Source organism: Pararge aegeria, chromosome 18, assembly GCF_905163445.1.
Source record: "Pararge aegeria chromosome 18, ilParAegt1.1, whole genome shotgun sequence".
NCBI classification, from domain to species: Eukaryota; Metazoa; Arthropoda; class Insecta; order Lepidoptera; family Nymphalidae; genus Pararge; species Pararge aegeria.
The window spans coordinates 12,090,064-12,106,782 of NC_053197.1; the positions used below are offsets into that span (position 1 = coordinate 12,090,064).

A 16,719-nucleotide genomic window follows, 5' to 3' on the forward strand; every position below is an offset into this window, starting at 1 on the left:
ACAGATAAAAAACATCTACTCTGAGGCCTGGGCGCGGCCTGGGTCAGTGTTGGAATTAGGGCCTCAGGAAATTAAAATGTTAAAGCAAGGCATTTTCCTGTTGTCCATTTCCTGGCTATTGGCGTTTTCTTGTTGTCCATATTATTATTAAATGATGGCAACATTTAGAGTTTGAACGCAAACTGCTATTTATTCGATTTTAGAATAGAATAGAATAGAATAGAAAAACTTTATTGCTACACAAAACAATAGGAAAAATACAAAGAAAACAGTAATATGTAGTACTTAGTGCTAGGGTGCAAAGTTTAGATTTCAATTTCAAAATCCGTCCTTAGATATCCAATTCAGTATGAATAGCACCTATCCTCGCCAATTCCATTGCATTCTAAGTACTTAGATTTCTTTAGTTGAGAATCCAATAGAGATTAGCCTGATTTTCCATCATCCTTTAGGTTTAGAACTAATACAAAAGTTGAGCTTAATCCTTTCATTTGAGGTGCATTTGAAAATTGGCATATTTACAATGATTAATTTATAATTTTCTTTTTGTTTTATTTAGTTATCAGCAATTCAAACTAATTTAATAAATTTTTACATTAAAGGCTTGCCTGTATTTGCTGTATTTTGTTTGCCTGTATTTGCCGATTTTTATTTTGTAACCGGCAAGCCAAGTTAACTGTTATCGATATAAGACATGCATGCACTTTTCATCTAATTCAAATTTGCATCTATTTAATCGAAAACGTTATAACAAAATAAATCAAAGCATACCTAATTTTCCAAATATGGTATATAAATATTTTTTTGTAAGGATTATATTAGCACGCATATTTAATGTGCATAAGATTACCGTAACCAACAAACTAAAATGTAAATCGCAAAATTTGTCATCCTGTTTACCCAGCAGTGTTACGTTAGGTTAGAAAGGAAGAAAACAAATTTCTACGTTTGCGTTCGGACTATGGCTTTCGGTTTCTAGTTTAAGAAATCGATACAAATCGATTTGCGTTTTTGCGATAAGGAAATATCGTTCTCATTTCTTTGTTAAAACTTACTATGAATTATACATTTTATATTGCTTTTATTATTAATATTAATTTACTTAAATTTGTCGGATATTTAAAAATATATAAATGAGTAAGAAATAATTCGAATGCAGTACAGTTTAAATTATTTAAAAAATAGCATCCTTAGTTTTTAGGCTTTGGTTGTTTACAATATCTATTTTGTTGAGGCCTTAAAGGACTTGAATCCATGGCCGTAAAATTAATTTAAAAAAAATATATATCTATTTGGTTGTTTTATGGAGGGTAGAGGTAAGGAGAGTCATCTGTGTAAATGAAAAAGTGTCGTCAAAATGTATTAAATTAGGATGGCGCCACATTTGCATCAGGGTAACTCTTAAAAGAAGCGCCAAATATAAATATTGTTAGAGTAGGCTTGAAAAATAAAAAAGGAAGTATGGAGATACAAGGAAGTAAGGTTATATTTACCACAATATTTTGTACAACGTAAGTTGTTGAAATTCTCAATAATGAACTACTTTAGTCGATAATGATATTAAATTTTTTAACTCGGCATACTTCAATTCATCTACGATTGCTACATTCATACCATACCCAGTGCATCCACCAGCGCCTTTGTGGAGGATTTTTGAACTGTTATTTAGCGCAACAACTGGACACTTTTTCAACTTTTCTCCCATATAAGATGACTCTCCTTACCTCTACCCTCATAGGTTGTTTTTAGTCAAGAAACTCGAGAAAACGAAACTTCCTAAAGTTGCAGGATTATTAAAGATATTTGTAGATTTTTATGCATTGGGTATTCTGGTAGGTACGATAGGTACATGTACACCTACAATTGGTAGTTGGTACGTAAAAACCTACATCGTGAAAAATATGGAAGGCATAAATTCCGATTCTGAAGTACAAGTGACAATAAATAAGCCAAAACGAGTGATTTACTTTAGCGATGGAATTGAGGAAGAAATAGAAGAAGAAAAGGCGAATGAATTGCAAAGTACTCCTGAACAAATTGTAGATCCAGTGAGTAATGCTCAAGATTTAGTGCAACCTCGCCAAATGTTAATTTCTTAGTGTTAACACAAACTGAATCCATTGTTCCTATATTATGAATAACCAGCTACTAAATTTCTACAATATGTTCGCATCACGCATGATTGCCATTCTTAAATCTGGCTTTCTAAATAGCGACTTACACACTGGCTAGACATTAAAGTGTATTTTCTTATTTAATAAGTAAATAATAATAAATAAATATTAAACGACAAAACACACATCGTCACATCGTCATCTAGTCCTAAAGTACTTGTCTAATTTAAATGAGGCTTGAGTGCTGGATTACCATAGGGTATGATTCAATAAATGCTATTCAAGTTGTGTGAGGGCTCATGGCTATGCCCCAAAAAAGAAACACCAAGTTAGCCACATTACATCATAAACATTTTGCAAGTTAACAAATTATTCAATGAATTGTTTAAAATAGTTGCAGGGGAATTCTTTCATATATGTACATATAAACTTCTAGCTGCATGTACAAATAACGTGTTAAAATAATTTTCTTTTGTTTCATACCCTAATCTGTTTTCATGTTTAGAGTATGTATGTTTATGCACTCTCTGGGAATACAGAGTATGCACTCAAAATAGTAAACTTAATAAACAGACTGATATTGCTTTACCTTTTGTTTCGTTAACCTGCAAATTGGTTAAAGCCTTAAGCAGATTGCGAGTTGGATGAATATCTGGATTCTGTAGTCTAGACTGTATCTGTATGGCTCGGAAAGCATCTTGCCTGCATTGTCTGATAGTTCCTGCTGCGAGCTTGCTACTGCTATATATGTCTAGCATGGTGATCAAACCTGTTTAAATATTTATCTGCTTCTGTATTTTGAGAGTTCTTTCTCTGTTTTTAAAGCTAGTATTCTAAGTGATCTACAACATAAAATAATGATAAGTTACAATAAGATAAAAATGTGCCAATTTTTCAGTCAATAAAAGTCAGATCTTCTATCTAAAATGTCATACAGGGCATAGGCTACTTTTACTGTATAAAAACAACTTGGCCACTTTGCTGTCTGCCTAAGAAATATCCATATTTCTAGGGTATATACTCTTTTTTAAAAAGCATGCCTTGTAAAAAAGAGGATAGATCCTCCATATTGCTCCTATGTTGGTTTTGGTGTGGAATATCGTACATCAATTGACATTAGGTGTTAGTGGTAATAACATCCTGATTGCTCAACTCACACTCTGAGGAAAGAAGGCAAGGTAAAGGCCAAATTCATACCTTGTTAAACCCATCTACAGCACCCATTTAAATCTTAATGCTGTAAGAATTGCCATTTTGACTATAGTTTCTTCATTAAATAATAATAGCTAAACAGATAATGTGGTTGTAAAACAGTTAACTGTGATTATATGATAAATTGGTCTAGAAATTACCATGTTTGACAGATACTGGGTTTGAATTCCATTGTGCAAAACATTTTTAGGCATTGAATTTTTTGTTAATGAAATCTTAGTACCATACTAAGATTCATGGAGTTTAGAAATTGGCTTTATCATGTTTAAAAATGACCTTGAGAGCATAACAAATAAGGCATTTTTCCAGGGTATCATCACTAATGTGTGTACTAAAAGCTCTATTGTGGTTGTGTGGTGGGCTCACCCAAGAGAGAAGTTCTGTATTCATTTTACTAGCCTGTAGTTGATGATTGTAATGATTAATGATGATGATTACTATAATATTTTCAGAAAACCCTTTCTTGGGTTCCATGGTTTTCATACTATGTTTGGAAATCTGGTTCATCAGCCCTTAATGCAGTTGATTATGCTGGCGAGTCACTGGCAGGCTTCTTTGGCATTACAACACCAAAGTACCAGATAGAGATAGATGAATATGAAAGGTTGCAGGAAGAAAAGCGACAAATAGAAGAGGAGTCTGCAGGGTGGGTGCCAAAGAATGTTGGAGGAGATATTCCCCTAGTAATGACTGAACCATCAAAAGTTGTTCAAGATGATGAACGGGTTTGATCAAAGGCCTATTCATGGCCTGACTGCTGTACTGGCTGGATTTCTTGAAAATGACAGTAACTTTTATGTCTAGTGAGTTAAACACAAAACTGATACTGAACTGAAATTATCACACTACAACACAATATTCTAGTCCTTTCTCTTAGTGGACTATGTTTAATAAATATTATCTGTATTATAGCATTTGTATGTTAATGTACTCAAACTCAAAAGTTTGTTCTTTATTAGTATTCTATTGATCTAAGGAAGGGATGAATGGTCTGGATGAAATAGTTTTTTTTACAGTTTTTTATTCATTCATTCAACGTCTGAACGTCTTGTGGCCAGTTGGTACCTACGTAAACGCTTTACGCGGATGATGTAGCGGACAGTTCTGCTGTTAGAAATTGGATTGGTATATTCTTCCGTATCAACCCACCGCGCCGCTTCGCCGTATTGAAAGGCGACCCAAGGTGCGTCTTCATCATTTGAAACTAAACGCGATGAAGTATAGGTACTGTAAGTACAGTTTACACAATAAAGTGGGTTCAGGGAGAGGCGGTTAAGTTTAGTTTATACGAGAATTTAATTAAACTTTGTTACCAAAGCAAGTGGTGCAATCAGCCCTAAGTCTTATCTTCTGCTGCATTGACAATGTTATGGGGTAGCATGTTCTTTAATTTGGGTTTTAAAACCGTTATCTCCTAGTTAACGTCAATTTTGTAATTTTTTAAATATTTGGGAAATTATAGATGGTCAAAATGAGGAAAAATTATATCACACAAAAATATATTATCAATTTTAGTCAAAATATAAGTTTTTTCCTTAATATTGTATTATTATTGATAAAGTATTTTCCTGGAATACTGCCGATTAATATTTTAATATTTTGGACTACATTGAATCGTACATTACTCGAAATTAGTTTTGTGCATCATGATTAATCTACTTAACAAATTCTTTTTTAAATTTTTACAGCACAAGTATATTTTTATTGTTTTTTTAAATGTCTAAATTTTTATATAATCTATAGGAAAGGTAAAAATGTTACTTATTTGCTTAATTTTAATTCTATTTTTATTAAATAAACTTTTAATTGTACATACCTACTTACGTATTTATTTTGTTAAATTTCCTCAAGCTTCTTCTCTGGAAGGTAAGAAGCCAGAAGGTAAGCCGTATTTGCCAACATGGTGTTCAATTTGTGACAAAGTTGTCAAGCTAACAATTTATAAAGGTGGTGTAGCAGCATCATTGTATTTTCTTAATTTGGTGATCCGTTATAAAAGGATTGCGTTTTAAATGTTATAATAAGGTTGTGACTTTATTAAGCTAGCTAGTCAAAATGGATAGGTACTTCAATCAATTAATCAATCAAAAATACTTTATTGCACATAAGAAAAAAAAAAACAAAAAGAGACAAAAACAACAAAGATACAATTAAATTTGTGTAACAAAGGCGGCCTTATCACTAATAGTGATTTCTTCCAGGCAACCATTATGAGGAATTGACTCACATGAATCCTTATAGCGGTGCGCAAAACTCTAAGAATACATACATATTAATAATTACAAAAATTACAAAAACAGTACATATATAAAATAAAATAAAATATAGTGAGCCATTGCAGTTTAATTCCGTGTTGAGTTATATGGTCAAACTTCCTAAGCCCAAACACAAATCTTATTATTAGGTTTTGAATTCGTTCAAGCTTGTTTAGTAACTGTTGTGACAAATCTGAGTAACAAGAATCTGCATAGTCAAGGATTGGTAGGATGAGTCTGTGAGCAAGAGATATTTTAGTTTTAAGTGGTAGTAGATATTTCCATCTCCTCAATTTACCTAGAACTTGTTTGTCAGGTAGAATATTATATATAAATTTAAAAATAAATTAAAACTATAGCTGAGCTTGGTGAACTCTGCACAATTTTTAAAGTTATACTTCTTTTAGCGCGTTAGGGAAAAAAAATGGTGAGGGTAAATTTTTAAGATGCGCGCGCACACCGTCTCAAAAAACCGACACCATAAAGTTAGCTGTAGCCAACATTTTAGTTTTTCAAAAAAAGGGTCGTTTGACAGTTGACTTTCAATAATTCAAATACCCTTTTTTGTATTATTAGTGTCGTTTTTTCTACAAACGAAGAATAACGCGAAAGATAAAATTTTTGGAAGGATTTTTATCTTGTTACGCAAAATAAGTAGAACTTCTAACGCGTTTACATGAGTACACACACGTTTTTTTTTTAATGTGGGACAAATTCGTGAAACCCTGCACAAAGATTATTCGCCTTTTTTTATTTTTTTTAAGAACCCACAGCAGGAGCGCGTTGCACTTTTGTATTTCTACGGCGCCCAGGCATGCAAGCTCTACGTAATATAATTATAATAAGTCCAGCACCTGTCTATTACTAGAACTGACTGCCTCATTTGGTATATTGTTCAAACAAAAACGTTTTTTACGGATAACAAAAACTAGCTCCTGGGTTCGATTCCCGGGTCGGACCAAATATTATATATAATAGGCACTGGATAAAAATGTGGAGGTACCACCCATTGTTAGGTACCTAGGTACTAGGTAGTTAATTACTGCCCATTGGAGAGCATGTTTTAATATTACTACAATTAAAACTATATGAATATTATAAATCTAACACTACAATAGGTAAGTAGGTTAGGAGGTACAATTCGGCGAAATCAATGAAGTCTAAACTTGTAGGGATGCAGAGTTTAGGTTTAAACATCGAACTTTTCCACCTAACTTGACAGGAAATTTGCAAAGATCATAAAAATGTTTTGCACTTACAAATATGAATGAAAGCGCATAGTTGTGGATGCAGTGTGGTCGATGCATTATTAAAAAAAACTACAACGTCATCTAGTATCAGATAGTTAAACTACTACGTAAGTTTGCAGAGAATAGTCTTATCCATGCTCTGTAAGCGAAGGAGTTGTTTTTTTTATTTTGCCGTTAGATGGCGGAACTAACATGTAAATGTTATTTGAATTTAAACAGGATTTGAACTTTTGGCGATTTATATTTGATTGCATAATAAATCAATAAATCAGTTAGAATTACGTATTTTGTAATAGAAACATCATGATTTTTATTCATCGAACAGCTTGCGCAATCGTTTACTTACTTCATAATATTTATAACAAATTATGCTGTAGAAATTAAACATGTTAACTGCCAATTTTCGAATTTCTAGGTTTTCTAACCAATTTAAAAGTAACCTTATACGTAATGGAGTAAGATCACGATTCGCATAGTGGAATAGGATTATAAATTATACCCTATTAGAAGTACTCAAGTCGTAACTGCCATAAAGAATAACAATTCATTTACAACTTTCTACTAAGGGCATAGAGTTGAAATTAGTCTGTGTATCTGGCACATTTTATTGTTTGTCAGTGTTTAGTGTGATATGTCGAAATGTAAACGGTTCGAGCTGTGTCCGCAGATCAATATGCGTGTGGCGCGAGGGTGTTTAGACTCGTGCGATTGGCCGCCGTGTGTGGGGCGGGGCGAGTATGTGAGGCGCGGTCTGAACGACATGCCGAATTTTGGCGCCAAATTGCGCGTTCCATTTTCAAGAGTCACAGACCATAGAGTCACATAACTCGTGACGTAATGTGTTCAATTTTATTATTTAAAGAATTGGGCTTTTTGGTTAGAGCGCATAAAGCCTTGATAGACCAGGAAATAAGTAAAAAATAACTGTTTCATTAGAAACACAATTCAATTATTTAGGTTTACAAGTTTTAAATTTCCGTCAATAGCTTCAAGAATTTGAAGTTGAGTCCAAGGAACTGGTTTGAACTGTCCCGTTCTAACCATAGACAATAGTCTTGTAAATACAAATGTCCAAACGCAACACTGTGCTTTAACGATTGTTATCACAATAATTATCTCATCATCTCTTAGATACCACCAGATAGGATTGCAGTTTTGGTCTCCTCTCAGAATGAGAAGGGTTTTGGTCTCCTCTCAGAATAAAAAGGGTTTTGGTAGCTGTCCGCCACTGTGACCAAGTACAATGGCTTAAATTAAAAACGCACATCAATCCCAATAAGTAGATAGAGGTAGGTAGGCACGTGCCGGGAATCTAACTCAGTCCTCTCGAAAGGGAGCCGAAGCCCTAAGCACTAGGCTATCATCGCTTGTAATAAGTAGTTTGTTAAAAAAAAACTCGGTTTACTTTGCTTTCACCAGCAAAGAAAAGTATAGGTATCCTATTTCAAGTAAGAACCTAGGTAAGAACTTAGATAACTTAGATAGAGAGCTAGGTAGGAGTTTACTAGGTTATTATTTATTATTATTTATTTATTTATTATTTATACTTAGGTATTAATGACCTATGTGACTCTAGGTAAGTATATATCGAACCTTTACCGCCGAATTAGCGTAAGTTACTGACAAATCAACGATATCATATTTTAAGTAAGTATGTTTAATTACCTACACTGAATTTATTAGTGTACTACCTGCCGTATACTGTATTGATTTTTAATGGTTAAAATATGATACTGGATATATTTAAACTTATTAGATTTTAGAGCAATGTGTAGCATCCAAATAAACTCATGTGAGTTTCAGGATGCGAAGAATAATAATTTTAGTAGTATGTGTAATAATAATAAATAAATAAACGTAAAAAAATGTATTGGTCGGTTTATACGCTAATTCGGCGGGAAAGGCTCGATTAAATCATAAATGAGGAGATCCGTAAAAGAACTAGAGCTACATAGCTCAAACCGTTGCGTAGCTGAAGTGGCTATGGAAGAGGCATAGCTCGGTAAACCGATAGACGGACCCCCCGCAGTGCTGGAATGGAAACCTCGCAACGGAAAAACGCAGCGATGGTCAACCCCCGACAAGGTAAACAGACGATATCGGTATGATTTTGTCCAGGAGCTAGATACGGTCGAAGCTCATAAGACCAGACCAGACAAAATTCAGAAATTATAAATTCCGAAACCGTCCCTCTGGGTTTCGCACCTGGGACGCCAGGGAGTTCATCAAAATAGGGAATGGTTATCAGATCCATGTTGAATCAATAGATTCACAACAAATTTACCTTTATACCTGTGTACCTGTGTAATAAGAGGTGTTATTTATAGTTTCATAATATGACATACCTACTTATGACTTCACTTAGGTACCTACTTGGATTAGCTATCAGCTAACTCACTTCTATGTCATATTTTACATGTAATAATGTACGCATCAAAACTGCCATTTATGTACCAATTTTAATAAAGAAATATTTGACTTTATATCCTTTTTGTTGAGGTTAATATGATAGGCTACGAAGTCAAAAGTTCACAGAATAAAGAGAAGGTACTACTCTTTATTCTGTAGAACTTTTATGAAATATAAAAAAAATAGGTACCTACCTCCTATATATCAACTTAACCGACTCCCGCCATAATTATCAGCTAATTCAATAATTCGATAACAGTTCAAGTCCTTTCGACAATGCCGACCGAAACCAGTGCTGCCAGCGCCAAAATTTTCCCCTTGATTTAGAATCATTAGAAAAAAAAATCGCACAATAACTACGTATGGCGCGTGGTAGAATTAAAACGAGTTTTGGGGCGAAACGAACAAGAATTTCTTGTTTTTCTGGTGCGTGCTTTATTTTGCGAGGATTTGCGTGTCGCGGCGAATTTGTATGCATTTATTGTGGCGATCCAGTTCTCAATAGTTCACGGTGTTTGATTGCAAATAAATAATCTGACTCAATTGTGTCTTTCACAGTGCGCATGATCATCGCGCTTGTTTCAATTGATAGATTAGCAAATGATAGAATAACGAATGGTAGCTAAACTATTAAAAGCTGTGGTGGTCAGTGTTTTTTTTTAATGATAAGTACTTACTTACGTACTTATTTAAACCTATGTTTAGTCTATGACCGCTTGGTTATAAAGAATTTTACTAGTCGGTATGCATTTAATTGCGGCTAGGTACCTAGCATTAGTCTATCTGTTATATAATGTATATATGCATGGTTATATATAAATAATTACGTAAATTATTTTGAGTTATTTATTTATTTATTCCCTTCACTGTTTAAAGCAAGAATGGCTTAAATTAAAAAAGTCAGTTATGAGTGCCGGGGCCCGAACTCGGTCTCCACGAAAGCAAAGCCCACGAGGCTATCACCGCTTCATAACTTAGTTCTAATTGAATTTTATTCTGTGTTAATATATTCTGCTATAAAATTAAATGAAATAGCTATTAAGCTACCCACTCAAAATCTAAGATTGTAGTTCATGAATTTATTGTAAGATGTGCCCACCCACGTAATTTAGTTGCGAAATTTGACCTTTTTGAATGTCGCAAATTTTTAAATAAATTATATGTTTTTGAAGATAGACAAGCCTTAGGTACCTAGGAAGTTTTATTGCTATTATGTAAATAACCTACATCATATGGTAGATAGATGCGTATACGATTCAAAATGGTATATAACATAAGCAAATGATTCTTTATCCGTGATTCAAATTTCATTCACGCTAAACCCTGTCAGTCAAACTGCCATAGAAAGGATCAGCGAAAGGTGCGCGATGCTTATGCAAATTTTCTATTCGAACCAACTTATTTTATCCCTTACTACGTTGATATAAAGACGAAAATCCTGCTAAGCGTTTTTAAATAAAAATAATATTTGCATGTCACCGTTCATCAAATAAAAATAGCCGAACTTGTGTAACGAATAACAATCAAAATTGCAAAGCAATAAGATTCTTATACACCCTTCTTCATAGGTACACCTTTCTAATTTGCATGGCGCATTGTTAGAAAGTTTTACTTTTTTAAAATGGCCACAAAAGATTTTTTTAATAAACAACATTGCAAGTCGAAAGTAGAACATCTGCCGGTGGGCCCTTGGGTATTAGGTGCGCAAAATTTGAATACGGCAACAAATAATGTTGCAATCCCAAATCGCTGATAATAATATTTTATTGATCAATAGCCATCGGGAAATGCATCCGGCTGCAAATTAGCATATTTTAATATTTAAATTAGTCATACCCTTACCATAGATATTGTTTTTTTTTATTTATACAAGCGTATTTAAGCGTACACATCCAAGGATCTTTTTACAACGCTCAGAATATTATTCAGGTAATAGGTACGTATCTTAAATTTACTAGACTGGCTCGTAAAAAAACTTTATTTTTAATGATACTTTTTTTTATTTATCCAAGCGTATTTAAGCGTACACATCCAAGGATCTTTTTACAACGCTCAGAATATTATTCAGGTAATAGGTACGTATCTTAAATTTACTAGACTGGCTCGTAAAAAAACTTTATTTTTAATGATACTTTTTTTTATTTATCCAAGCGTATTTAAGCGTACACATCCAAGGATCTTTTCACAACGCTCAGAATATTATTCAGGTAATAGGTACGTATCTTAAATTTACTAGACTGGCTCGTAAAAAAACTTTACTTTTAATGATACTTTTTTTTATTTATCCAAGCGTATTTAAGCGTACACATCCAAGGATCTTTTCACAACGCTCAGTATATTATTCAGGTAATATGTATCTTAATTTTTCTAGACTGGCTCGTAAAAAACTTAACTTTTTTATATTTTGTCTCATTCTGATTTTCTTATTTGCTTGCGGCTCGCTTTCATTTGGCAAAATTAAAATAACTATGTTGTAAAAGTGTAAGTTGTTTTGACTTCGGAAAAACTAAACTGCTGGTTCTTATTAAAAATCTGTAACTTTTCCATTTATGACAATTGTAATTTTTTTTTAATTTTCCCTAACTTCACTCATTAATAATATCCCTTTTTTAATAACAAAAAGAAAATTAAAACATCTAGGTAAAAATAGGTCAAGATAGAATAAAGATGATATTATATGTCTTATCTTTGGAAACCTGTTATTAGTTTTAAGTCAACCAATTAGTTAACTATTTAATATTTACAACTGTTTTCAAATTAAAGAAAAATAAAACATACTTAAATATCTCTAATGAATATAATTCTGAAAAGAGTAATTCTGCAACTCCACAACTTTTCAGTAGAATATAATTCCATAATTCGGCGGTAGAGCTCTAAATAGCTCTCTCCTTTTATAATAAAAATGGACCAGGAGATGGCCTACCTATAAACAGATCAACGATTCGCTGGGCATGCGAGGAACACGGCCTGCAACGTGCCGCCCTGTATACAACTTCAAAGTCAAAGTCAAAAATATCTTTATTCAAGTAGGCCCACGGGTGGCACTTTTGATGCGTACATAAGAATTACACGGTAGTGAGATAAAAAAAAGTTTCATTAAAAGTAAAGTTTTTTTACGAGCCAGTCTAGTAAATTTAAGATACGTACCTATTACCTGAATAATATTCTGAGCGTTGTGAAAAGATCCTTGGATCTTCTTAAGGCCTGGATGTTAAACTTCATATGCATGTAATTAAACAGTTCAATGCTTAATGGCGGTAGTAATTCCGCGGATGAGCTCTGCCACTAAAAGCTCTGCCACTACTGCAAAAATAACAATGTTGGTACTTAGAAGGACTTCCCCGAACGAGCTCTGTCTCAAGAAGCTCTGTATACTACTGGTAAAATGAGCATGGCGGTAGTGCGATCGTGGATGAGCTGTGTCACTAAAAGCTCTGCCACTACTGCAAAAATAACAATGTTGGTACTTAGAAGGACTTCCCCGAACGAGCTCTGTCTCAAGAAGCTCTGTATACTACTGGAAAAATGAGCATGGCGGTAGTGCGATCGTGGATGAGCTGTGTCACTAAAAGCTCTGCCACTACTGCAAAAATAACAATGTTGGTACTTAGAAGGATTTCCCCGAACGAGCTCTGTCTCAAGAAGCTCTGTATACTACTGGAAAAATGAGCATGGCGGTAGTGCGATCGTGGATGAGCTGTGTCACTAAAAGCTCTGCCACTACTGCAAAAATAACAATGTTGGTACTTAGAAGGACTTCCCCGAACGAGCTCTGTCTCAAGAAGATCTGTATACTACTGCAAAAATGAGCATGGCGGTAGTGCGATCGTGGATGAGCTGTGTCACTAAAAGCTCTGCCACTACTGCAAAAATAACAATGTTGGTACTTAGAAGGACTTCCCCGAACGAGCTCTGTCTCAAGAAGCTCTGTATACTACTGGAAAAATGAGCATGGCGGTAGTGCGATCGTGGATGATCTGTGTCACTAAAAGCTCTACAACAACAACAACTCTACAATGGTCGAGGAGGGAACGATAACAAACGCAAAACCCTAAAAAGGATTCGGTCACTTCGTAACGCACAAATATGCGGAAATTCGCCATAAATCGTACATAACACAAAACTCGTTTCCACTGATGCCGGTCGAAAAAATTCGCAAACCAGTTTCCAACCCTAAACTGCGAAGGGGACACTTAAAAAGTTTTAATATGAACACAATAGCCCTACGCCGGTCTCGGGCGGGCAGTGACCATACAATGGGCATACCAGCCGATTAATTCGACACACAATGACCAGGGGTAAGGTCCGATAGGTCATATTTAGGTAGAGAGGTTAGGGGTCAGTCGGGTTATTGGTAAATAGCAGCGTATGCCCCGCCAATGTAGGGGGAGTGACGCGGCGGCGCAGTTTAGAAAACATGCGGACGTTGACGGGTTAGGTGAAATTTATGTGCTTTTGAGGATTTGTTTGTTCTGAACGCATGTTTAGCATGAGTGAGTTTTGTGTGTAGTGTTAGAGGCCAGTTGAATAATGGGCAAAAACTTGTGCTCACATAAAACCTATATTAAAAAATTAGATTGACGACCTAGCCGGCGCAGTGGTTAATGCTGTCGTCCGGCAGAGGTAAGATTTTGGCTTTGGCTAGTTGCCTTTAACTTAACAAAAAACACCGTCTGCTTATCTTCTACGGTCATAGCACGTATCTTCAGTTTCATTGGACACGTTACTAGGCGTAAGGACGTGTTCATTGTACGGCTTGTAGTTCAGGGGAAAAGTCGAGGGGACCAGAGCAAGCGGAAGGTCGCCGATGGATGGACTAAATAATGGACACAATCGGAGCACTCCACGAATGCATCAGAAAGATTTGACGGACGGCAGACGGATTGTCCACAACACCAAAGTTACGACCGCGACCAGTCTGTTAAGATTGAAGCGACTAACGTCCGTTTTTAATATTCAATCCATCTGTAATCTGTTGATAAGTTGTTATTTGTTAAAAATTGCATGGATATTTTTTGACAATAACAACGTTGCTAATTAATTAATCTATAGATTACGGATAGATTGAATATTGAAAATGTCGGAAGCGAATTAGCGTTCCGATGTACCAGAACGTTATTTCGCTACTTGAGACTTAAATATCGATTAGGTGTATGGATGTAATAAATTTAGAAATTATGAACTCAAATATTAGGGACCTCCCATTTATGAGACGCCAGTGCTCACCACTACGCCAGGGCAGTGGCGTGCATAGTGGGTATGCACAGAGTATGCAGATGATATAAAATGAAGAAAATCTCCAGTACGAGATATAAATACTTGAGGGCATGCTTTTTAAAACTCTTACAATGCCTATACTTGAGTTTTTTATAACTCGTAATAGTGATTTTCTTCATTTTATATCATCTGCATACCCTGTGCATACCCTGCAAACTGAGATTGGGAGGAGGTTTTTTAGTGCGACAAAATTTTTAATAAAATCTGACATGTGCCAATGCGTCCATGAGGATTTTCCGCCTTCCTTAAAAAAGTTGGTTCCTTTAGCATCTTCTAATCCGATAGGCAACAAATCTTAATCGTCGTCACCCAAAGTCAATAGGTTTGAGGACACTCGAGCATTGGGAGCGATAGTTATCTGCACAAATAAAGCCCTCGACTCCGGCTGTAGGTACCTACAAAGCAGGAGGCATGAAGTGTGAAATTTAAAGATGTTATCACGAACCCATTGTGCTTTCATGACATCTGTATCTTTGCTTTTTACCCGACTACGGAACGGTTATGAATAAAAATTATTTTTGAATGTAATGGACTTTTCTTAATAGGTCCTTTACAAATTACTTAATAAGATTTTGTGTATTGTTTATATGGCGACACCTAATCTACAGACCTAGTCGAAAATGCATATTAAACAAATACATTAATGCATCAAATTGAATATCAAATTGAAGGACCAGTGCATTTGATAAAATGAAAAATATATTAAAACCGTTGAAACTTTAAAAAAAAGTAATCATGAAATAAAGATTCCATGAATTAAGTACAAGAGGCGTAATTTATTTATTTCACTAAACTTGGGTCGGCCTGCTGAAAAAGTTTATCGGATTTTCTATGTCACAAGAGAATACATAGATAGTTGTAACGGTTTCCGCTCTACGGACTTCGACTCCAAATGACCAGCAACTGCGTTGTGGCTTTTATAAACTGTCGTTTGTACATCTAGTGGTAATCTTCGGTAAACCCACCAGAACTATGCGATTTTCAGTTCGGCATCACTACTCTTGCACCTTGGGATTCCATCGGTGCGCCGTGCTACGCGCCAATTTATCTACAATGCAATTAATTTTAGTCTGAACATTTCGATATATTTTTTTCTAAACGTTTATAATGTTTTTATTAATATAAAATGCTTTGACATTCTAAAATGATTAAGTAAGCTCTTCAAATTGTTATCTTTTTTGACATAATTCCAAACACAAATCCAACTTTAACACCGTCATAACGAAGCATCCCGAACCGCAGTAGCAAGGGCCCTTTGTACCCATTACTAAATTAAATAAAAAAACCCTTTCAATGCAGACGTGTCTAACCCTTTCACGGTGCATAAAAAGACCAATTTTATATTCGACCCCGGTGTCTCATTTCAATAAAGTGCAATAGAAAAAAAAAGATAAAACTTTTTTTTACCCACGATTCTTTGGGGTCATATTTTTTATGGGGTTGAATCCTTAATTTGCAACAAGGTGCATCGCAGGCAAAGCAAGGGACGATTTCGTTGTGCGTACGAGAGATTTAAATGAGTTGTATAGAGAAAAAGTCGATGGGGTTGCCCTATGGTTGACGGTGGTTATTTTTTCCCATCGATCCGACAAAAGATGTTGGCGCTGTTTGACATTGATGTGTCGGAAATGCTTTATTGATTGTCCATTGATTATCATTCTCAGGCAAGTATTTCGATCGGTGTATATAAATTCCAACAATACGAAAACCGTATTCGGCCACCGCAGCCTTTAAAATCTATTTGAGCATTCAGTTCCTAGGTTCACTACTATCTATTATCACTATTTCGTATATGCATGGGCTATAAGTAGGCCACGGGAAACCTTATAGAGGATTTTGAGATATGGGCACACAGAATCTTGATAGCCTGTTTTATATATACTCTTAAAGCTATCTACGTGGAAGTTCTGCGCTAAATAAAAAGACAAGCATCTGCCAAACCATTAAGGCGAGAGACTCCGGATTGGACATCTTCAGGCTCCAGTGATGCAAATTTCTATAGCTCATCAAGATAAAGTAGCGACTAACGTCTCATACGTTGGTCGCTGATAAAAGTCTACCTAACATTCTAGGGTGAACAAGAAGTGCTACGACTATTTCTGTCTTAATTGACAGGAGTAAACGAAGCTCACTGGCTACAACCTTCGCTAGTTTAAGTGTATATTATACAATAGCCAATATCTTTTTTATTTCATGAGAAGT

General features: G+C 35.0%; 1 protein-coding gene across 1 annotated transcript; it reads left to right on the top strand.

The window, feature by feature from the left end:
* The first annotated feature begins 1,732 nt into the window (after nt 1-1,732).
* LOC120631627 (protein FAM177A1) lies at nt 1,733-5,145 on the top strand. The gene is made up of 2 exons (XM_039901281.1): nt 1,733-2,048; nt 3,779-5,145. The coding sequence occupies exons 1-2, from the start codon at nt 1,902-1,904 to the stop codon at nt 4,055-4,057; spliced, it is 426 nt and encodes a 141-aa protein (XP_039757215.1). The 5' UTR covers nt 1,733-1,901; the 3' UTR covers nt 4,058-5,145.
* The last annotated feature ends 11,574 nt before the right edge of the window (nt 5,146-16,719 follow it).